At 40.3% G+C, this 25,915-nt stretch overlaps 1 protein-coding gene across 1 annotated transcript in view; it reads left to right on the forward strand.

Annotated features, from left to right (window-relative positions):
- Positions 1-348: 348 nt before the first annotated feature.
- The window catches only part of LOC126103083 (otoferlin-like), a 189,455-nt gene continuing 163,888 nt past the window's right edge, over positions 349-25,915 (forward strand). Inside the window, exons 1-2 of the mRNA XM_049912329.1 lie at positions 349-516; positions 17,684-17,746. Coding sequence (XP_049768286.1) covers positions 349-516; positions 17,684-17,746 — 231 coding nt within the window. The remainder of the gene's footprint in view (positions 517-17,683; positions 17,747-25,915) is intronic.

Consider the following 25,915-nt stretch of genomic DNA (forward strand, 5'->3'; position numbering starts at 1 on the left):
CCAACTGCTAACTATACAAGCATTTAAGCACAACTGCATATTCCACGTACACTGAATCAGACGTAAAAAAATACAGAAAAACACAATGAGAAATTATACATATTGTGTTTTCTTGTTTACAGTTTCAAGTAGCCGTTTCTTGAAACTACAGAGGTAGGGGAATTTGTTTTAATGTCTCTCTCTTCTGAATTTTTCATACTAACACTTTTTTGTGGAAATGAAGTTATGCGGAAGTAGCAACAGATTTCGTGTAGAACTGATTCTCTTCTTTACAAACCTAATTTGAGTACTGAATGTTTTATTCCTGGCAGAAATAAGGAAATAAGAGCAAACATAGAAGAGCGAGACATGAGCGGACACCTGCCGGAGTCGGGTCACTACCAGCTATGCGTGAAGGTGATTGAGGGCCGGCATTTAGCCTGGCTCAACATGGACCCCGTCGCCTGCGTCCAAGTAGGCGCAGAGAAGCGCCACACCAGGGTCTGCGACAACACCGACTGCCCCTACTTCAACGAGGTATGTTCATGCTCGTCATCGTCAATCGAGGCACCCCCGTTTTATACTACAGAGAGAAGAAACTGCCAGAAATGAAGATGTTGGCCATTTGTTCTCAATTTGAAGGTGAGTAATGGTGCGAGTTAGAATATGCTGTTCTCAGGCCATGTCTCCATCTTAGTAACTGTTGCCAACAACCTCCTTCCGGTAAGTGAACTCTAGGGTCAAATATAACCACTTTATCAACAAGTATCCCGTGAGAATAAAGCCCTGTACAGGCGAAAACATTCCTTGCTCCACGACTGGCGTACCGAGTTAATTGCTACGTATGAACAGGTACCTAGCGCTCCATCTGGTGGCGTGCCATCGCATTGCTAGTAAAAGGCGTGCAATCAAATGAGGCTTTATTCCATGACTGGAATTTGATTGTGTAGATCTGTTTATTTATGTTATCTGTAGTGCACTGTATACTAATGGACTGGTCTAAGGAATCTACAGTCATTCTTGAGGCACACAGACACGAAAAATCTCTTTATTGAACAAAATCACCCATGTATCATAACGAACACGCCAGGAAATATTCACTCGAAAAAATAGTTAATTCACTGAAAGGCTGAAACTGCAGCGAAGAAATTTACGAACAGTGTTCGTGTCGGAACTTAAAAGCTCCGACGAAGAGTGGTATAGTATCTGCGGACGTGTATAAACCCACAGTGTGGTATTTTAAGAAACTTCTGTTTTTGCGAGACGATGTTCAAGACAGCAAACTGACTTGCAGCGCAGAATTCTCACAAGAAATCGTGGACTACACTAACAACACTAAGGTCACAATAAGTAATTTTGTGCCCTTCAGATTCTCATGTGATTAGTATAGTAGGTGAAAAAACTGAACATATACCTGAGGGTTGCCGTGGCGCATCCCACAACATAAGTTATACGAACATATATGCAGTGTGTCTGAATAGCTCAGATGTTGCTGGCACGGTAGCTCAGCGAGTTCGGCCAGAAGGCCGTCTGCCGTCTGTAATAAAATAACTGTGTGAACTACTCAACGATCAACTTTAATAGGTGTCATTTGAACGAAGAAAATAAAAAAAAAAAGATTTTGGTGCGTCTAGTTTTCATTCGCAAGAATGAGAGAGCAAACCCCACTTGCATCGTTCTTTATTTTATGTGTAACTTTAAATAAAATACCATGTGAAACTAAGGTCGTGCTCTATGATCATGCACATTATCTAATACTGACCAAGACTATCCAGTCATGCAAATTATTAAGCACACATTCCAAAGTGTGTATAATTGTTATCATTATCTTTCAGGATAACTATCATGTCAGTGAGATCCCAAACTCTCCCTTTGATGTTAGTGAGGATTTCATAATTATAGAGCAGTGGTTCACAAACTTTTTCTCTGGCGGAACACTTGGAGAACCCTGATGATCTGATGGGACATCTTCATTACTATATTTTTAAGGTCACAAGATTTTCAAAAAATGATAAAATCCCATTTCATTCAGTGTTAAGCCAATTTGAAATCATAACTAGTAACACAGAATATGTAATAAAATTAAAAAAAATATTTAGCATCATCAAAATTCTGAGGAGAAACGCATGTTATTAATAGTTTATCGTGGAGCACTTATTCATTTGGTCAGCCATTTCAGACAGCATCATTGTCATCGTCAGGTTGGCATCGCTGAAACAAATGGCAGACGCTGGAATATTTAACTTGTAAAAAATAAGTGGTTAATTTTGTAATAGCTGTTAATTAAGTTAATATCAGGTCGTAAATAAGTTAATTAGTGCCTACTCTAACTGATATATTCAAGATTCCACTTTTCCAAACGTATTTTTCGAGCAAACAAAATATTTCGTTAGTACCGGTTTTCACGTTATCCAAACGTAGATATACACAGACTTCAGACGTTTGCATAAGTATTAAGTGCAGGATTTAAGTTGTTTTCGTTCCACATACATAAAGTTTAGTCTTACCTGCTCTGGGAATTAAAGGTTTAAAGTTCTATCTCATTTCTTTTGGAAAAGCAAATCTCCATATCACGCTTACCCGATTTTAGGTCTAATTTTTCGAGTGTATAAGTTAGCGATGTAACGTAATTTTAAGTGCATTACGTAGAACATATGTATATTAGCGTCCTACACAACCTTAGTGCCTCCTGGGATCTGTAGATAACAGAACATTATCGTCATTTTTTTTAGCTATAATTCATAAATATGTTTGTAAACAACCATCAGTGCGAAGCGTTTGAGCTGCTGGAGGAAAGTTAACTTTGGGGTTCTATGCAGCTATTGTGACAGATGGTTTAATGGGGGGGGGGGGAGGCCGGCCAGTGGGACCGAGCGGTTCTAGGCGCTTCAGTCTGGAACCGCGATGCTGCTACGATCGCAGGTTCGAATCCTGCATGAACTTGTGTGATGTCCTTAGGTTAGTTAGGTTTCAGTAGTTCTAAGTTGTAGGGGACTGATGACCGCAGATGTTAAGTCCCATAGTGCTCAGAGCCACTTTTTTGGGGGGGGGGGAGGGGCGGGGGGGAATGTAGTGGCGTGGCAATTTGGGAAGTAAGTGAGACCCTTCCACGATATTGCGAAGTGTGTTCAAGGGACAGGAAAATAGTTAAACAAGAAGGGAAGATTACGAGCCCTTAAGTCTGAACTGGACAGTGCTAGAGAGAATCTGATGAGTCTAAGGGGGGGGGGGGGGGAGAAGGGTGAAGAAAAGTGGGAAGTAGTAGCAGGGAATAGGGGCCACAGAAAGAGAACGGTATCTGGTGGTTTCATTATTGGCACAAAAAACAGATATGTCTTGCTACCTCAGTTAACTAAGCAAGAGACTGAAGCAGGTGTATATCCAACAGGCCTTCATTAGAAAACCAACTGTTCCAAAAAAAAGTAGAAAGTAGGAGGGAAATTCTGCTGATAGGAAGTAGTCATGGAAGAGGTGTGAGCCAGCTTTTGCAGGAAGAATTAGGTGACAGGTACTAGGTCACACACTTTTTCAAGCCCAGTGCATGTCTTAGCCAAGTGGTAGAGGATGTAGGATCTTGTGCAAGCGCCTTAGAAAGCAGGATCGTGATGTGATAGTGGGTAGAGCAGGAAACATTATTGATAGTGATCAGAGCTAGAACATTCATAATGACCGGGTAAAAACAGCCTCTGCAACGAACCACACAAATGTTGGGTTGGTGCCTGCTTTAAAGAGGTATGATCAGCTCCAGATTAACAGTTCTGTGAGGAGGCTCAACACGGAGTTGGACTGGCTGCTTCAGGTGGCTCCAGGGTGAGACATGAGTTTTGTTCCTGTTGATGCTATTCGTAGATCGGATTTCACTAGGTGTGGCCTGTTTATCAATAGGAAAGGGAAGGTAAATTGGTTGGGTTATAGCAAAATCTTTAAGGGGGGGGGCTGAAAATCATGAGAGTACTTCTTTTTATGCTAAGCTCGGTTCCAGTGATACAATTCCGAAAGGAATCAAGCGTAGTAAGAAGCTAAGACAGGCAGGTACTAAGGATGTTAAAATAGTACAAGATTCTTATAAAATAACAATGAAAAATAATGTTAGTGCATGGCATCAGAATATTAGGGGATTAAAAAACAAAGTAGCTGGACCCCGTGTTTGCTTGCAGAGAATGCAGTAGGTGTACTTTGCCTGTCTGACTATCATATAGTCACAGATTTGGAAACGGTAAATGTAAGTGGACATAAGCTTTCAGCACATGTAAGTAAAGACAATATGTAAAAAGGAGGAGTTGCCATATATGTTAAAAGTTATCATAGATGAAAAACTTAGAAAAAAAAGAACATGTTTAGAGAAACTTATAGAAGCATGTGCCCATGAGCTTAAACTAAATAATGATAATTTTATAATCGTGCATAGGTCCCCATCAGAAAATTTTCAGGTATTTCTGAAAAATTTGGATTCTTTGATGTGCTATCTGTCAGACAGAGGGAAGCAAATTATTGTTTGTGGGGATTTCAATGTATATTTTCTGAAAGAGTCTGATAAAAGAATGACCTTGAACTATTACTTGGTTCTTTCAATCTGTCATTAGTTAGAGATTTTCCTACTTGGTGCAGTTTGATAACATTGAAATTCTACCGACCTCTCCTTCTGAAGTTAGGACAATAATTAACTTACTCCAAGGTAAAAGCTTGTATGAAATTGATGGCATGTTCAAAAAAAAAAACACTAAAATCTTTTTCACAAGTTAGTAAGATTATTAGTCACATATGGAATAATTCATTGAAACAGGGCATTTTTCAAGTACTGTCATTGATCAAATGTTAAATGCTCTGAATAACTGAATGTCACCAATTGGGAGTTTCTATGACTTTTCAAAGGTTTTTGATTGCATAAATAAAGGAATTCCTCTAGATAAACTTAAGTATTGTGGTATGGGTGCTACAGTGCACAAATGATTGAATTCATATTTAATAAACAGTTAAGATAATGCTCAAAATCAGCAAATTCCTCAGACTTGGGAGGTATCAAGACAGGGGTCACTTAAGGTGCAGTCTTGGGTCCCTTATCGTTTTTAATATATGTTAATGAGTTGCCACTCTATATTCATGAAGATGCAGAGGAAGTTCCTTTTGCTGATGATGCAAATATAGTAATCACTCCCAACAAACAAGAATTAGCCGAGGAAATTGTAAATAATGTCTTTCAGAAAATTCTCTCCAAATGGACTCTCATTAAATTTTGATACAATACGTTGTATACAGTTCTGTACAGTAAACGGCACACTACCATTAATAAAAACAGAGTCTGAACAGAAGTCTATAGCTAAGGCAGAATATTCCAGACTTTTGGTTGTGTACATTGATGAGAGATTGGATTGGAAGAAGCACGTTGGTGATCTGCTGTCATCCACTGCTTTCGTGTGGCATCATATTTTGGAGTAACTCATCATTAGAGAAATAAATATTCATTGCACAAATGGGTGTAATCAGACTAATAGCTAGAGCCCACCCAAGATCATCTTGCAGATATTTATTTAAGGAACTAGGGATGTTTGCAGTAGCTTTGCGATACATATATTTTATGAAATTTGTTATTAATAATACATCCTGATTCAAAAAGAGTAAAACATAGCTAAAACACTATGATAAAGGCTGATCTTCACTGCCTTCGGTTAAGTCTAACTCTGGCAAAGAAAAAGGTGAATTATGCTGTCACAAAAAATTTTAGTCACTTACCAAATAGCATCAAAAGTCTGTCAGAGAGCCAACCAACACTTCAAAACAAATTAAAAGAATTTTTTAATAACAACTAGTTTTATGTAACGGTAGGCTTCCGCGGCCGTTGTCACAGTCAATAAAATTCTTCTGGGTTTGAGGCCGCATTGTCATCTGAAAAATTCCGACGTTTCGGTGACTACTGCAAGGTGCCTTCCTCAGGGTGTATTGCTAACGGTTAGCAATACACCCTGAGGAAGTTAGGACAATAATTAACTTACTCCAAGGTAAAAGCTTGTATGAAATTGATGGCTAACGGTTAGCAATACACCCTGAGGAAGGCGCCTTGCAATAGTCACCGAAACGTCGGAATTTTTCAGATTGCTAACGGTTAGCAATACACCCTGAGGAAGGCGCCTTGCAACAGTCACCGAAACGTCGGAATTTTTCAGATTGATAACGGTTAGCAATACACCCTGGGGAAGGCGCCTCGCAACAGTCACCGAAACGTCGGAATTTTGCAGATGACAATGTGGCCTGAAACCCAGAAGAATTTTGTTGACTATAACTAGTTTTACTCAATTGATAAATTTTCAGATTTTTTGATATAAATTAGTGACCTTACCACTAAGCAATTTTGCGCAGAGCATAACTTAATCATAGCTAACACTTGGTTTAAGAATCATGATAGAAGGTTGTATACATGGAAGAACCCTGGAGATACTAAAAGGATTCAGATAGATTATATAATGGTAAGACAGAGATTTAGGAACCAGGTTTTAAATTGTAGGACATTTCCAGGGGCAGATGTGGACTCTGACCACAATCTATTGGTTATCAACTGTAGATTAAAACTGAAGAAACTGCAAAAAGGTGGGAATTTAAAGAGATGGGACCTGGATAAACTGAAAGAACCAGAGGTTATACAGAGTTTCAGGGAGAGCATAAGGGAACAACTGACAGGAATGGGGGAAAGAAATACAGTAGAAGAACAATGGGTAACTTTGAGGGATGAAATAGTGAAGGTAGCAGAGGATCAAATAGGTAAAAAGACGAGGCCTAGTAGAAACCCTTGGGTAACAGAAGAAATATTGAATTTAATTGATGAAAGGAGAAAATATAAAAATGCAGTAAATGAAGCAGGCAAAAAGGAATACAAACGTCTCAAAAATGAGATCGACAGGAAGTGTAAAATGGCTAAGCAGGCATGGCTAGAGGACAAATGTAAGGATGTAGAGGCTTATCTCACTAGGGGTAAGATAGATACTGCGTATAGGAAAATTGAAGAGACCTTTGGAGAAAGGAGAACCACTTGCATGAATATCAAGAGCATTGATGGAAACCCAGTTCTAAACAAAGAAGGGAAAGCAGAAAGGTGGAAGGAGTATATAGAGGGACTATACAAGGGAGATGTACTTGAGGACAATATTATGGAAATGGAAGAGGATGTAGATGAAGATGAAATGGGAGATATGATACTGCGTGAAGAGTTTGACAGAGCACTGAAAGACCTAAGTCGAAACAAGGCCCTGGGAGTAGACAACATTCCATTAGAACTACTGACAGCCTTGGGAGAGCCAGTCCAGACAAAACTCTACCATCTGGTGAGCAAGATGTATGAGACAGGCGAAATACCCTCAGACTTCAAGAAGAATATAATCATTCCAATCCCAAAGAAAGCAGGTGTTGACAGATGTGAAAATTACCGAACTATCAGTTTAATAAGTCACAGCTGCAAAATACTAACGCGAATTATTTACAGACGAATGGAAAAACTGATAGAAGCCGACCTCGGGGAAGATCAGTTTGGATTCTGCAGAAATGTTGGAACACGTGAGGCAATACTGACCCTACGCCTTATCTTAGAAGAAAGATTAAGGAAAGGCAAACCTACGTTTCTAGCATTTGTAGACTTAGAGAAAGCTTTTGACAATGTTGACTGGAATATTCTCTTTCAAATTGTAAAGGTGGCAGGGGTAAAACTCAGAGAGCGAAAGGCTATTTACAATTTGTACAGAAAGCAGATGGCAGTTATAAGAGTCGAGGGGTATGAAAGGGAAGCAGTGGTTAGGAAGGGAGTGAGACAGGGTTGTAGCCTATCCCTGATGTTATTCAATCTGTATATTGAGCAAGCAATAAAGGAAACAAAAGAAAAGTACGGAGTAGGAATTAAAATCCATGGAGAAGAAATAAAAACTTTAAGGTTCGCCGATGACATTGTAATTCTGTCAGAGGCAGCAAAGGACTTGGAAGAGCAGTTGAACGGAATGGACAGTGTCTTGAAAGGAGGATATAAGATGAACATCAAGAAAAGCAAAACGAGGATAATGGAATGTAGTCGAATTAAGTCGGGTGATGCTGAGGAAATTTGATTGGTAAATGAGACACTTAAAGTAGTAAAGGAGTTTTGCTATTTGGGGAGCAAAATAACTGATGATGGTCGAAGTAGAGAGGATATAAAATGTAGACTGGCAATGGCAAAGAAAGAGTTTCTGAAGAAGAGAAATTTGTTAACATCGAGTATAGATTCAAGTGTCTTAGAAGTTGTTTCTGAAAGTATTTGTATGGAGTGTAGCCATATATGGAAGTGAATCATGGACGATAAATAGTTTGGACAAGAAGAGAATAGAAGCTTTCGAAATATGGTGCTACAGAAGAATGCTGAAGTTTAGATGGGTAGATCACATAACTAATGAGGAGGTACTGAATAGAATTGGGGAGAAGAGGAGTTTGTGGCACAATTTGACAAGACGAAGGGACCGGTTGGTAGGACATGTTCTGAGGCATTGAGGGATCACAAATTTAGCGTTGGAGGGCAGCGTGGAGGGTAAAAATCGTAGAGGGAGACCAAGAGATGAATACACTAAGCAGATTCAGAAGGATGTAGGCTGCAGTAGGTACTGGGAAATGAAGAAGCTTGCACAGGATAGAGTGGCATGGAGAGCTGCATCAAACCAGTCTCAGGACTGAAGACCACAACAACAACAACAACAACAACAACCACTAACAAAGAAAAACACTTGAATTATGGCTTGTGTAAAGAAACCTTTTGTTAAACTGACACGTTTCACATCATTATGAAGTGTCATATTCATGATCTGTGGAACAAGTATTAGTCTATACTACACAGCAATCGACATGGAAGGGATACGACTAAGGGGACAAAAGGGAAGAGTGGTTACAATGAAGAAGAAAAGGCTGTTTTGAAAATAGCTGACAACTTTCTGACCAGCATAATTAAACTAAAAGTTGCTCAGAGTGGTGTTGGAGTATTTGGTTCGTGTGTAGCTGATTCTCTACAGCAAATAAAAAGTAAAATTCTGATGTGGAAGTTAAGAGAGAGATATTTAATGTAATTTGCTGTGTGCAAGAGGAAAACTTGGGCAGTAATAAGTAACAAGACTGTTTATTTGTCTACTTTCATTAAAATTCAGTTGCTTGGCATACTTACAATATGAGGTGAATGGAGTGCATTATCCTGAGTGTGACATGTAATTATATGAAAATCAAATTACAAAATTTATTACTGATACCAACTGAGTTGATTTATAAATAACATACACTTTCCTTATACCATATCAAGTTCTCTGTCATTTCTTTAATTATTTTCAAAATTTGGCACTGTATCAATACTGAATTTTTTTACAGATTGCCACTGCACATACTAACTAATTTTGAAATATACCTGAAGTGTGTCCCTCACTTTGCTAGCTTCTTTAACTAACTTGTGCTAATCTAAGTCGGCCGCTGTGGCTGAGCGGTTCTAGGTGCTTCAGTCCGGAACCACGTGGCTGCTACGGTCGCAGGTTCGAATCCTGCCTCGGGCATGGATGTGTGTGATGTTCTTAGTTTAGTTTGGTTTAAGTAGTTCGATGTCTAGGGGACTGATGACCTCAGATGTTAAGTCCCATAGTGCTCAGAGCCATTTGAACCATTTTTGCTAATCTAATCTCTATATGCCCTTCAGATTATATTGCTGCCAGTCTCTTGGAATGGTGAGACATTGATTTGCGTCCTCTTTCCTTTCCAGTTGTCCAACATGAATCTTCCCATATGGATCCAATAAAAAGTTATGTATCACACAAGTAGGTAGCGTGATTTTCTCTACAATTTCAACAGGTAGCTCCAGTTTCTTACAGGAGAATTCTGTACATATTGCTCAGTAATTCAAAAGTATTTTCATTTCTTCTTGCTCTGCTCATACGGTAATTAAATATTTTTTGTTGGTGTGTGAGATTTTCCGTATATGGATTCATTATATGCTCTGATAAGGGAAAACCATCACCGGCTACAAGACAATATGGAAAGTTTCACATGTCCTGGAACTGTTTTGATATATGTTTCCATTCACTTGCTTTTGCTGACATGAGACTTCCATACACGCTGTGTATTAGACGCATTTCTCCTAATGAGGAAAATGAAAAATTATGAAATGGATTGATTTTGTGTGAAACTTCCTCAGGTAGGGGAAAAACATTTTGAGCCCATTCTTCAATTCTTAACATAAACTTTTACAATGGAGCGCTACGTTTTGAATATAATTATGAAACTGTAAAAATGTGTGATAATGCCTGCACATGTGTGCAGCCAAAGGGAGTGTCAGATATAACCTCCTCAAAAATATTTTTTTGAAATGGTTAAGAGCGCCACTTTAAAGAATTCACTGCTGTTTCTAATGAATTATGCAAAATAAATGGAATGATATGTGTTTGACAGTGAACTAAACGTAACAAATAAAGGGTAGCATTGCATCAAAAAGCAAAAAGTTGTGGCGGAGTCATCTGTAATGACACCCCAAATCCGAAATCTGTTTCTTAGTGAGAGTAAAACATCTGAACAATAAGAGTTCCTTTAGTGTACTTTTCAGCTTGTTTAAATGTGCTATCACATAAATTATTTTGATCATGTTCAAAAGAAGTTTAACAAAATCGACTTACCTTCATCTATGAATCCTTCAAGTACCTACAAATTACTTTACGTGTTTCAGGAATAATGGAGTATATCATGCTACAGGAATTCTGAATGAAAACATTAGGCTTCTGTAGCTTTCTCCAGTAGTTAGAAACCTCAGTGTTACCACTAACCCAAAGAAAATTATGGAAATAGTTTCAAGGTTACAAGAATGTACTGTATTTGCAACAGCTTAGTAGTACTAGGCTTGTATAAAGGTACCTACTCAACTCTTTGAAGCTGAAATACAATCTAGCATAGCTGTGTTTTTCTTCGTTATTTTTGGACCTACTAAACGAAGCAATGTCAAGAATTCCATCTCACTCATCCTCAGAAAATTTTGTAGGATTCCCCATCTGCCAATCTCAGTTCATCATTTAATAGTCTGTACACTTCCCGAACGCTGCCATCACGTCTTCAAGTCAAAGGTCCACTCCACCAACTTCTACTATGCCAACGTAAATATTATTGCAGTAACGCCTGCTAAACAGGGTCTGTTACTCTCTGCTCGTCATCAGCCATTTTATAAAATAATGTTGTGCCATCTGCAGTCCTTGTGTGTTCAAACGCAGGTACCAGAAGGCATGCCAGTTCTTGTAAGCAAGAACCTGTACCATTTTATTGCACCATTAATGGCGTAAGATGTGTACAACGCTTAAGCGATTTCCTCTGATTTCAAAAATGTGTGGTTTACTAACATTTGCATTATTTGTTTGATCTTGAAGGTGCTGTGAATAAAAGACTGAGAAAGAGCCACTCGCACTTTCAATTGAGAGTGGAAAACTGAAAAATTGAATTTTCTTGGGTTCTCGCCATCACATTGCCATGCCGTTTCCACAGCTGAGTTCAAGTAGGCGGTGACAAGCATCTAGCTTGTGTACGCGTCATTTTTTCCTTGTTTTGTAAGTTAAGATTCAATTATATACAACTGCCGTATGTTACTTCATTTTGTAGTTTTTTGTCTCTGTGATTTTCAATGAGGTAAGGAACGCATCTCAGAGATAAGTACCTCCTACACTTTATTACTGACCAAAACTACTTACTTTAATACAGAGTGCTACTTACAAGAGGAAGGTTTGACAATGGGATCCCCCGTTTCAGGAAAGTTAGCAAATATTTTCATGAAAAATACAGGAAAGAATATTTCAGAATGTGGGAACGGGAAATTGCAGCTGGAGATACATGGAAGACAGCCTCTGCTTGGTGGACGTACCAGGAGAAATGATAGAACAACTGCAGACGGAGATAGACACACTACACAAAGAACGTAAACTTCACTTTATAAAGAGAATAAGAAATAAACTTCCTGGATATATACACTGCTGGAAATTGAAATAAGAACACCGTGAATTCATTGTCCCAGGAAGGGGAAACTTTATTCACACATTCCTGGGGTCAGATACATCACATGATCACACTGACAGAACCACAGGCACATAGACACAGGAAACAGAGCATGCACAATGTCGGCACTAGTACAGTGTATATCCACCTATCGTAGCAATGCAGGCTGCTATTCTCCCATGGAGACGATCGTAGAGATGCTGGATGTAGTCCTGTGGAACGGCTTGCCATGCCATTTCCACCTGGCGCCTCAGTTGGACCAGCGTTCGTGCTGGACGTGCAGACCGCGTGAGACGACCCTTCATCCAGTCCCAAACATGCTCAATGGGGGACAGATCCGGAGATCTTGCTGGCCAGGGTAGTTGACTTACACCTTCTAGAGCACGTTGGGTGGCACGGGATACATGCGGACGTGCATTGTCCTGTTGGAACAGCAAGTTCCCTTGCCGGTCTAGGAATGGTAGAACGATGGGTTCGATGACGGTTTGGATGTACCGTGCACTATTCAGTGTCCCCTCGACGATCACCAGTGGTGTACGGCCAGTGTAGGAGATCGCTCCCCACACCATGATGCCGGGTGTTGGCCCTGTGTGCCTCAGTCGTATGCAGTCCTGATTGTGGCGCTCACCTGCACAGCGCCAAACACGCATACGACCATCATTGGCACCAAGGCAGAAGTGACTCTCATCGCTGAAGACGACACGTCTCCATTCGTCCCTCCATTCACGCCTGTCGCGACACCACTGGAGGCGGGCTGCATGATGTTGGGGCGTGAGCGGAAGACGGCCTAATGGTGTGCGGGACCGTAGCCCAGCTTCATGGAGACGGTTGCGAATGGTCCTCGCCGATACCCCAGGAGCAACAGTGTCCCTAATTTGCTGGGAAGTGGCGGTGCGGTCCCCTACGGCACTGCGTAGGATCCTACGGTCTTGGCGTGCATCCGTGCGTCGCTGCGGTCCGGTCCCAGGTCGACGGGCATGTGCACCTTCCGCCGACCACTGGCGTCAACATCGATGTACTGTGGAGACCTCACGCCCCACGTGTTGAGCAATTCGGCGGTACGTCCACCCGGCCTCCCGCATGCCCACTATACGCCCTCGCTCAAAGTCCGTCAACTGCACATACGGTTCACGTCCACGCTGTCGCGGCATGCTACCAGTGTTAAAGACTGCGATGGAGCTCCGAATGCCTCGGCAAACTGGCTGACACTGACGGCGGCGGTGCACAAATGCTGCGCAGCTAGCGCCATTCGACGGCCAACACCGCGGTTCCTGGTGTGTCCGCTGTGCCGTGCGTGTGATCATTGCTTGTACAGCCCTCTCGCAGTGTCCGGAGCAAGTATGGTGGGTCTGACACACCGGTGTCAATGTGTTCTTTTTTCCATTTCCAGCAGTGTATATCTGAAACAAAAATAATTAACACTCATTTAGTATCTGCAGCATCGCAATAGACATACTGCATCAATCACGAAACCAACCACAGTCTCAAAGCAAGCAGACCACCGCCATTTGGGATTCCAGTGGTGTCAAGCGAGAGTTCATTGGAGGGCAGGGTCGAGGTCTGTTGTGTTTTCTGATGAAAACTGTTTCTGCCTTGGTGCCAATGATGGCCGTATATTGGTTAGAAGGAGGCTAGTGGAGGGACTGCAACCAACTTATCTGCGTGCTAGACACATTGGACCTACACCTGGAGTTATGGTCTGGAGTGCGATTTCGTATGACAACAGGAGCACTCTTGTGGTTATTCTGCGCACCCTGACTACCATTACAGGGGATGTTTTTTAACAGGGTAACGCTTGCCCACATACAGTTGTTGTAAACCAGTATGCTCAATAGAGTGTCGACATCTTTCCTTGGGCTGTTCCATCACCAGGTCTGTCTCCAGTGGAGCTTATATGGGACATCATCGGACGATAACTCCAGTGTCATCCACAAACAGCATTAACTGTCCCTGTATTGACCGACCAAGTGCAACATGCATGGAGCTCCATTCAATAAACTGACATCCGGCGCCTGTACAACAAAATGCATGCACGTTTGCATGCTTGTATTCAAAATTCTGGGAGCTACACCGGTTATTAATGTACCAGCATTTGGCATTTGCCATGGTTCATCTCTCTTACAATAACCTGTGATCTTGCAATGTTAATTATTTGAACATATTACGCAGATAAATAACTTTCCAGAAATTTCATTACTCTGCATTAATTAATTTTTAGTTTTGCGATTTTGTTTCCTTCAGTGTATAAACCAGCCAACATACTCGCTCATGATCACTAGTAAGGTGGCTTCAACTAAGTAATAATTTGTGCACCCAAAAGTTATTAAACACAGAAAGAAGTTCGCGTGCCGGAACATCAAAACAAAGTGCACGAGGTGTGAGTAGATCTACACAACATGAAAACCAAAATTCTGAAAGGATTGTGTTTGAATCCTTTCATTAATGCTACGTGTGATTTTCGCCTTAGCAGGCTGGGCTTGTTTACTTCTCGATTCGCTGCTCTGCCAGTCCAACACAGAGCCTCTGGAGGAGGAATGAGCGCCTGTCTCTATTTATTTATGTTATCCTGTGCTTGCACAGCCACACATCCTTCCATCCATCCTGCATGAATGAAAAAATAAGCAAAAGAGAGCAGTTCGAACCCTGCTCCGGCACAGCCAGACTATTTGGTAGTCTGGTACGGTTTTTATGTGGTAGTTGCCAACTCACACTTCTGCTTATGCAATGCTTGTGCCCAAGAGGGTAAACTAAAGTTTTTGCCTGCATTGAGCAGGTTGATTGGTGCCTGGACCCCTATCCCACGCCTGGGCCGGAACGTTAGAACTTAGAGACACGTGTGCGGCATTCGCTTTCTGTAAGCTGGACCTGTAAGGTGTGGAGGTCTCTGATAAGTGCGCTCTTCATTTTTCGGACAAAGCTCCTTGATCATTATGCAGAATTTTTCAGTTTCAAGCTCCAAATTGTAGACTTTAGTAGTGGTAATGTTAGGTTTTCGAAAACTGCGTAGATTATATTTCGTGTTGAAATGCGTCTGAAACCTCGTAATTTTAATTAGTTATCCTTGTGAAACACACTTTGCTACTGTGCTTCTCAGCCAAGCACGTGGCCCCTTTGTTCTCTCTTAGAACGATTATAAAATGATTGGGTGTGATATAATAAGCATGATGATATATAATTTACGTGCGAAATCTCCTAATTATAACTCTCTCCCTTTGCTATTGTGCGCCTCAGCCTCGAATGTGGCCCGTTACTTTAACTACGTTAGAACAAAAAAAAAAAAAAAAATGGCTCTGAGCACTATGGGACTTAACTACTGAGGTCATCAGTCCCCTAGAACTTAGAACTACTTAAACCTAACTAACCTAAGGACATCACACACATCCATGCCCGAGCCAGGATTCGAACCTGCGACCGTAGCGGTCACGCGGTTCCAAACTGACGCGCTTAGAACCGCACGGCCACACCGGCCGGCTACGTTAGAACAATTCTCAACTGATTCCCTGTGTTATAGCAAGCATAATGATATGCAAAAGGCATCTGAAGCCTACATTTGAATTATTTTCTTTGTGGACGATACTAGAACTTTTGTCCATGACCCATCCACGTGGTGGTTACTTTATAGTTAGGTGTTTTGGAGTCTGAATTTCTTGGATTTTCTTTCAGCAGTACATCAGTGGGAAGTTCATTTCCTTTCAGTAACCGGCTAATGCAAATTTTCATGGTCGTTAGCGAGACAGTGTTAGCAGATGTACTGTATTTCAGCATAAACACTATTAGGTCCCGCCAACAGCTCCTGTGTCCCTGCATCTGGTCAATGCGAAAGTTCAGTAATTTAGTTGGTTCAAATGGCTCTGAGCACTATGGGACTCAACATCTTAGGTCATAAGTCCCCTAGAACTTAGAACTACTTAAACCTATCTAACCTAAGGACATCACACACACCCATGCCCGAGGCAGGATTCGAACCTGCGACCGTAGCAGTCCTGCGGTTCCGGACTGCAGCGCCAGAACCGCTAGACCACCGCGGCCGGCAGTAATTTAGTGGGAATATACTGTGGACGTTTGAGTAAATGAATGTTTCCTTTTGAAATCCCTGTACAATTATCGCTTCCTCATCGTTACCAGAACTGTGCAACGTTAAAGAATTCAAGTTTGATTGCTTAAATTCACCTTAAGGAATCGCTTTTGTCTTAAATATTTCTTGTGTATTGAATAATTAATCGAGAGAACGTAAGCTTGTACCATGACATGTTTGATGTCTCTTAGAGTAATAAAATCGTGGAAATTAAATAAAACCAGTTTAGATGCTAATTACGAATCACTACTTTCCCCATCATGTCGTCCCTGCAAGCAATTTCAAATTGTTATCTGTTATGACAAAAGTGTAGTACAGATACAGGTAACCAGTATAGAGAAGACTGTATATAGAAAATGTACTGTATATAGAAGACTGGTTACCTGTATATAGAAAACTCAGAGGACCTCGCATGTTTTGACTCGCAAGTTGCCGATGTGGCGCCAACTAAAGAGGACTTGTAGTACGGCGGCTGAACTCCCCCGAATGGGGCCTCCCGGCCAACAATGCCATATGATCATTTAATTTTTACATCGCATGTTTATGACGCCGCTTTCACCAACCCTTACATACCTGTGACTATTCATGCAGATAAACATACGCATTATCCGTTGGGTAGTTGAGTAATTTATTAATGATCATTTCACATTTTTTATCTAGCCAACCCTTTCGTCTACGGCTAAAATCTCTTCTTGGTGTGTCTGGTAAGTATGCAAACTGAGCGATCTTAGACGGTCCTGGCGACAACTATAGCAAATATCACAGATTTGAGTGTGCAGTTTAATCTCAAGGTAAAAACACCTTCGATATATTCAGTGTCTGTGAAGAGCAGTGCACTAAAATCGAACTATCTATGTGGAGAACAACATCGGGAATATAACAGGAAGCAAAAAGTCGTCAGTAATAATTGTACATTAATGCTGACAATGGTAATTTAATACATGAGCCTCTTTCCGGTATCGACAGATCTCTAAGAAAAACTTATTTTACAGTGACCATTGCAGAAGCGATGAGGTAAAGCAATACGAATACTTTTGTTACATTATCAAAAGACAGTATATAACCTACATTACTTTTATAACTGCGACTGAGACGTCTAAAAACAAAGAAGACAATGTGTATAACGATTATAGTGCTGGTTAAAATTTACATGATATTTTCGACGACTGTGGAGCAGTTAGTGGAAAAACACTAGTACCCGAAGAACAGATTTTTCTATAGCTTCCTGCTCATCTAACTCAATGTGCTACGCGACAGCCTTTCCACAACGTGGCATTATCTTCCTAGGTATAGCTCAGGAGGTAAAATCACACCAGACAGAGAACACGAAGTAGCTGATAACTCTGACACACATCATTTACTGCTTGCTAGTTTGAATGACGAGTGACCATTCTAAAAATTGTAAAGGAGAACATTTTGTGCTCTTGATAACATCAACAATTCTTGAGCCAGCGTGCGTTTTACATTTGATTTTATACACAGACGACGTATTTCTGTGACCTTGAGTAATTGATTATTGTATTTAGTTCTTGTCATGTAAGTGGGGCCTGTAATTCTGTCATAGGATTATAGTTTTGACTAGTCTCAGGTGACCTTAACATTGATAATTTTTTTGGTCTGTTACAGTTCTTTGTATTTGACTTCCGGACGTCGCTTACAGAGGTGCTGGAGAGAACAATTACGCTTTCGGTAAGCTTTCTTCATGTTTATGAAATAATAGAAGTACCATTTTACTGCACCTGCCGTGGGACTTCATATCTTCTACCAATATAAATGTGGCAGAAATTAATTTAATTGGATGTCAGATTTCTCTGAAGAATGTTATATAAAGTCAGTCATATACTGCAAAATCCGTAAACCAAGCACAAAAGGATGATGCAGTGACGCAATTAAGCATTAAAAACGGAAGTTTTGGTGTTCATGCCTACCCTCCGATCGTATCATACAGCACCTGAATAATCTGGAGTAATATCAGAAAACATGGCAGTTTATCTAAAGGTGCTCATACCTTAGCCCGACTAGATGTAAAACGTCTGGTTTTTGGGAATAACACCTATCGAACAGAACCGTACTCAGCAGTTTTGTACTTTGGTTTTCCAGAACTCAAAAAATTATTGGTTCTCTCCATCCTGTTCTTAATATGGGATAGGTAATGCAGCGATTAATTTTAATTTCTTATGAATCAGATCCAGCAACTGCAGACCATGGATCAAAAACATCTCAAACATGTCGAAATCCAATTGTTATATAAGTAATAATATTTCACATTTATACACGTAACCGTCAACTGTTGATAGCCTCTGAAAATTTATCATTGTTTTAACTTTTACTCACGAGGATACACAGAATTAAATTATTATCGTTTTGCATAAAATCATTATGCATATTAAGCAGCGTCTTTACGTAACTTTGAAAGTATCAAAACGTCGACGTTTCGACCGAATTTTCAGCGGTGCTCTTCAGGGCGACTAACTTCTGTATTCTGGTGAAAGTCTTCCCATAGGTACTGTCGATTTCGGTTCTCAGGTGCCTATCAAAGTCATTTCTGGGACGCCATTGGATAATTTGAAGTAAACATTGCTATGGATGGGAGGCTGGCATACGGTGGGCTATTGCTCGCGTTACTTGGTAGATGACTGATAGGCAATAGCAAGTTGAAAGCTGTTCTCAGGAGGAGTGTTTTCCTGCAGAGGGACGTTGAACTCATACGCAAGTTGTCCTGTTCTTTCATCTGTTTTATCTTTACTGTACCTCATAGGTCACTGTATATCCTTGTTGCTATAGCCATTCGCGAGGAATGTTGTCCGGAGTTCGTTCAGTTCGTGTTGGAGGGTGTCAGTGTCGTTAATCGGGTGTTATTGGACTGTCAGTATATATAGTCCAGCGTTATATTGTGTTGGATGGTGGGGAGACACCACATGTAAATATCACTTGGCGTGCGTTGGTTTCCTGTACAATTTGTGACTTAGTTTGCCACTAGATGCCCTGTAGCATTTTATATTCAGAAAAGGAATCCTTCCGTTGTTTTCCATTTCTAGCGTGAACTGCATAATTTTATTTAAACTGTTGAGGTGCTAATGAAGTCTCCTTAGTTCTGCTTCTCCTTGTGGCCACGTGACGAACGTGCCGTCTATCTCAGCCAACAACGTATGCGCAGCGGCGGGAACCTTAACGCTGTTTGAATGCATCCGCGAATACGGCAGCTGTTACAGGTGAAGGACAGGGGGGCGGGGAGGGGGAGGGGAACCCAATGCCACTCCGTCTGTCAGCTCATAAAATTTGACCTGCCAACTAAAATATGTAGAAGACAAGTACAGTTGCTCCAATTCTCAGATATCTGGCGGTATTTACTTCTGCAAGATGTTAATGGTTTCAGCTATGGTCATGTTAATAAACAGAGGTTTTACGTATTAAGTTACCATTTGATCTGTAGCTAATGTTTACTGAACCCGTATGAGCGGGGCGAAATGTTTAGAATCTTTTGACAGAAGACTTTGTGTGGCCAGTCAGGCAGCATATGTTGTGGGCCAGATGTTTCGCCAGTTATATGTGGACGAGTCGATCCTGTCACCGACCTCTCAACAAATATGAGCTATGTCATTTCGCAATGAAGCAATTTCCTTCAGTTCTATAAGGCTTATTCTTCCAGTTCCTGCTCCCCTTGAAGTCAGATTTTCAGATGGTGCAAAACTTGTTTCTGATCAGTTTAAAGAAACATTTACTTTAAATATGGTATACGGACATAGTTGCATTGCAATAATTCCATGGTGGCGGGTCCTTTTATGGAAAAACACATCTGTAGACCACAGGGCAGTGTCTGTTTCTGTAAGAAATAAACAAACACCGCCTGGCTCGCAACTTTTTATTTACTGACAACTGGTTTCAGTCTGCGCTGCAGATCATCTTCAGGCCTGACGCCACGAAGTGCAGTTAGTCAACGTTATGTGAAATTAACTACACTTTGCGGCGCCAGGCCTGAAGATGATTTTCAGCGCAGATTGAAATCAGTTGTCGGTAAACAAAAAGTTGTCATTCAGACGATGTTTGTTTATTTATTATAACAAAAGGGTCACGGCTTCTAAGACCTGGCGTCAATTATGAAGCCCTTTTCTGTGTTTGCTTACCACTACATCCTTCCATCTCTATGGTTGGGAGTACGGTCAGCATGTTCGAATTGTGTTTATTATTCATCATAACTTTATCATGACTTGCAACCGTTCCTCTACCCTTCGACTCATACTTTTCGCTGTCGTCCGCGAGATAAGTGTATGTAAGACGACGGAATCGTTTTGTTGCAGTAGGACATGATGCAGAGAATGGGTAGACGGTTTTGCTGTTCGATGCCTTATATTAGTATGTAAGATTATTTCGGCTTTATTGCCTTCGTCAGTACATCTGAAAACTATCGCATTTATGCATAATTTACATAATATAGAATCTATAAATTATATAATATGTAAATTATATATATATATATATAATATTTGTTGATTACATATTATGTAAATTATAATTAAATACGATTGTATTCAGATGTAATGAAGAAGGCAATAATGCCGAAATAACCTTATATACTAGAATAAAATACACACATCAAAAAAAGTTTTGCATCATCCTGGTTCCCAAAACTCCTGGAAATACATTGCTTGTACGGAAATTAACCATACCGAAATGAGTCTCCCTCTATTATGGCCAATTTAATTTGTCGCCTGTCTGAATCAAATTACGTACTGCTTAATATGACACAGAAATATCTCAATATCTAAATACAAATACATTTAAGACAAGGGCAGTACTTGCTGGCGTCACGATTCATATGATTGTGGAGTACATTTACTTCTGGTCAAATTAAATGAGTAGTATTAATCAGAATCGTCGCTACTCTGAATTCAGTTAAGTTCTAGATAAATTATCCTAGTAAGTGTTCACTTTAGAGTTCGCCTCCAGACTGACATATCGTTTATGAATTTCAATTAATAATCAGAGTTTAGCCAGTAGTGTGCAACGCTGCATTGAACTCGTGACGTCGGAGCGCACGATTTCACATCCTCAATTATTAGATAGGTCCAGTGGCTTCTCCGAGCCGCTGCGAACGAGTGTAGTGAACCTTAGAACAAGATGGTCAAGAAGTAGTCCGCGCACCATTTTATTGACAGACGGCTGTGGTACGTGGCTTCCTCCCAGAGTTCAATGCTGCAGCTGATCTCTGATAGGCAAGTAGTGTTTCTTGTCTTATGGAGATGAAGTTTACCGAAATCACCAAAGGGAAGACTTTATTGAATAACAATGGGCATCGGTATACAGTGGACTGTACCAACAAAGAAGATGTAACTTAATACCGTTGTGTAAATTTTATAAAGAATGAATACAAAGGAAGACTGTCTCCTAAAAACAATATAATTTTAGTCGAAGGTAGCCATATTTGTGTTACAGGTGAAGCACAAATAGTGCCAAAATTGTGAAATAAGCGCAAAAAAGCGTGCAAAAGAAACAGATACTAAAATTTCGTTAGTGTACTTTTCAGTCGAGGCCAATACTTAGTAGAACATTAGCATCACATAGAACTGCGAAACAATCGCTGCATCGCACTAGGAGAAAACATATTGGAACTACATAAGATCTGACCGATTCTGGATGAATATTCTCTCAAGCTAATAAATTACTGATGAATGATGGCAGCAATTTTTTACTTGCAGATGACAGCAAGGAACCGAATGAGAGAATATTGATATTTGCCAGCGGAAAGGGAAAACTGCGTTTATCAGGCTATAACTTATTCTTTGTGAACGGAACGTTCCAGCGTACGGGGAAACATTTTGGACAGTACCCCTTTATACTCCACACCCATGTTACGAGGTCTGGTAGGAAACAAACACTATTCCAGCTGTTTCATTGCGCTTTGCTACGGGAAATAAACAAGATACGATGATTTTTTTGAAGCCATTATAACCAACTTGTCTATATGGATGTCTGTGTTTCTCATGATGGACTTCAAAATTGTTATCATCCAATCTACTAGAAGTTTTATTTTCTGAAACACGGTTTACTGGTTGCAGTTATCATTTTAATCGATGTTCGTGAAAACAAGTTCTGTGTTGCGGCTTTGTTCCTGCCTATAACGAAAACGAAGAAATACGCTATCACATGTGCTCAGCTCTAGCACATCTTCTCCTGACAATGTCGTATGATGATTGTCTTTATATGACCTCAGATGTTAAGTCCCATAGTGCTGAGAGCCATTTGAACTAATTGAACCACTATTTCGTCTCAAGAGGATGGAACTGAGAGATAAATACATTAACATCAAAAGTTCCTCCAAATGTTTACACATAAGTAAAACTTTTTTGAGTCGGCGCAGAGTACCAGGCTACCAGTTTGATCGATTAATTTTAAATTTCAATTGGAAAAGAAGAAACAAGTCGGCAGTTAAGACTGACGTGAATATCACAGAGGCTTAACAAAACACTCCAACTGACCCAAAATTAAAATCATTTTTTTATTTTATGGCCTATTCACGGAAGTAACAGTGCAGAAGAAAACATAACAACCATTCGAAATTATGTAATTATTGGAAAGTAGTTTAATGCACGTCATCCTCGTTAGCAGTTTTTCAGATGAATTTAGTGGGGGATGAAAAGAGACTAGCTCCTCGTGGTGTTTTCCGGAAACGACACAAAATCGGATGATGAATGTCTCTTGAAATTTGCAAAATATTTGCTAATGGAGACCGAGAAGTACATCTTAAAGGCCCTGCCTTTTCTAGAGAACCATCGCGCCATTCCCCTTGAGAGGTTCTTAGAATCAGAATCTGTGTGGATGGATACCTAATACACAACTTTGCCGGGGAAATACAGGCCAATGGCAGGCTGATACCTCCATTCATTCTCCCTCCATATGAAGGCGGGAAAACCAGTCTGAAACTGAATGAGACGAAAAAGACTATTCAAATAAAAGTGATTGGTCGCAGTCTTGCATCATTTCAGCATGTATTAAAATAATTCTTAGAAACACATATCGTAGACTACAGCACGTTGTGCTGTACTGCTAGACTTCTTAGTACCTGCGGAAAGAAGCTTGTCCCAGCAAGAGCCTCAGGCTTCCTAGAAGTGTCACCCCGTACAAGTGTTCCAATCCCGCCGTGCAACGTCCGAACCCGTTCGGCTGTTCCACCCTTTTTACCTGCGGCCGTTCGCCTTGTGTTGGGTGCTAGCTGTGGTTGCTAAGACAACCTCGCTGCTGTGCTATGCTCCGCTCCGCTTTCATGTTAAGGGGAGACGGAAGGCAAGTGGGCTTCAAAAATTCTATGTTTAGATTTTAACATATTTGAAATGCCTGGTCTTTCCTGCGTGAAACAGTTTTTGGTTTATATAAATACGAATATGTTTTAGTGAGATATGGTGGTTTTCCTGACGCTCTGTGCAGTCTGGCATTTAAATGCCACGCCTTCCTTTTGCGCCATTCAGAGATAATGCACAGCATTCTTTTACTCCTTGTATATTATTTCATGCTTCTATTGTTTTATCCTTTGAATGCTTTCTACCCTGTATCTACTATCGATATACTTGTCTCTTAGCACTGACAACTTTACGCAAACGTCGCTGCTCTCGATCGTTCAGTGCAGGCCGTCAGCTACTGCGTTGTTCTGGTGAGAGGTAATGCCTGAAACTTGGTATCCGTGGCTTGTCCATAAGAAGAAATGTAGGGAATTCAGAAAACATGAAAAAAGCTACATGGTATATCTTTCCCATAAGCTTTCCACAAATGAAAATCCTGTGCCGGTCTTTGCCCGAACGATCCTGACACTTGGTGCAAGTACAGGACAAGTGCCAGATATGACCACAAACATTCTTTACCTGCATCACTAATGAATAAAATTAAACCCCTATTTAGAGACCTTTGTAAAGATACCTTGTTGAAGAAATGTCTCCATGGGAAAACTCAAAATTTAAATGAATATGTGAGTTCTGTCATTTGGAACCGGTTACCGAATACTGTATCTGTTCAGCTTACAACCCTCAAATTTGGTGTTTATGATGCTATTTTATGCTTCAATGATGGTGTAATTAGAAAACTGGATGTTTTGGAATTATTGGGCATAAAATCTGGTGGAAATACTGTAAAATCCTTGGTGCAAATAGTTAAAGAGAGAATCAGAAAAGCAGATATTGCTAATCTAAAATGCACAAAAGAAGCCAGACAGAAAAGAATAGGGACCAAGAGTAGAAAAGAAAATCAGTATGATTCAGATGATGCTCAGTATAGTGCAGGAAAATATTAGTGGTAAGTAATTCTCATCAATAACTATACTAGAATTACAATATTAAACATTAAATGGATTGTTCTCAAAGCTACATTTTTTTACTTCCATTATTTGGAAAACTAATGGGGTTAGAAACATGAAAATTGGTCAATTTGTACTGCAGATGGTAATAAGCTATTACAAGTAAATTGAGAACCACTAATCAATCAGAAACTGTTTTATAATAATTAATGTACAAAAAGTTAAATTTTACTAGTGAAAGAAGAATTTTTTCTTCAAAACCATAAGAGGTATTATGTTCATTTTACTTGTAAATTAAGGCATATATGTTATATATATGCAGTAAAAATTTAATTGTTTTATCCATAATAGTTCTTTTGAAAAGTGTACCTATTCAAAGGGCAAAATAGCATTGGCAGAATAGGGATAAATATTGACTTCCGTGTCCCCTTGAGCCAAGAGTCATCCGGGGTCGTACAGTCATAAGCTTTGTGTAGTGTGCAGTCGCTATGTTTTATCAGTTGGTAGTTTCATTTAGTTGCAGGCTTTCTTGTGGATGTTTATTAAGAGGGTTTGCAAGAAAGTTGGTGCTCAAGAGTTAGTCTGAGATATTATAGTGTACTAGATAAAGTGATAGGGTTGTTGCAAACGTCTAAGTAAAAGTAATGGAGTCGTAAACTGACGGTGATTCGTCATATAGTTATTGCTTCGGTTCTGGAAAACTTTATTTTGAGGAGTCTGCTTGTATCATGGAGATAAACGTTGAGATGGATCTGGAGAAGGCATTGGGTTTTCTGGAGGAAATAGGATAGGGATAGGAAAATAACGTCACCAGAGTGCTGGATATGGGACACGAAATGAGGTAGTTTCGACACAGCTGTGGTGGAGAGGATGTGTGGATGAGATGGAAGATACGGAATTCGGTATTTTTAATGGTGGCGAGGGATGGGCTACTGACACATGCCTGCTTTGGAATTGCATTGAAGGGCTACAAAAGTTAATGTACCCGTCCAACAGGGTTATCGATATCAACATCATTTATCCGCAATCCATGACATATTTCAGAGAAACGTTTATTTTCACTTAGGACACTACCTTGCGATCTGGCGATCTTGAACTTTACACCGTCATATATGCTCTCCTTGGCGGCTAAATATTGACGAAGGAAGTTATTTGCAGCTACCGTGGATATGGAAGCGTGTCAGTATTATACGTATTAGGAACAAGTACTTCCATCACCCTGACGGATAAATCTATTTGTCCACGTTTAAGAACTGCCAATCCGCGACACACAGACGGACAATACCTTTCACCACCCCTCTCCCCGAGCCAGACACACAAATTACTTCTGTGAAAGTGTTTTGGAGCGATGAAAAGCAAGCCGGCGTTACGTCTAAGCAACATACAGTTTACACTCGAGTAGAAAACGGCATTCGTTGAACAGTAACATCTAGTACTGAGCTGGTCTGTACCAACTCGTATCCCTGTAGATCCTAGGCCATAAAGATTATGTCTCGTCTCTGCAAATAACCTTCCTGCCAGTGCATTAGCCCCTTGACAAACAACGAAATACATCGTAGAAGCAAATTTCTTATGCC

This window comes from Schistocerca cancellata, chromosome 1 (genome assembly GCF_023864275.1).
Source record: "Schistocerca cancellata isolate TAMUIC-IGC-003103 chromosome 1, iqSchCanc2.1, whole genome shotgun sequence".
Classification (NCBI taxonomy): Eukaryota; Metazoa; Arthropoda; class Insecta; order Orthoptera; family Acrididae; genus Schistocerca; species Schistocerca cancellata.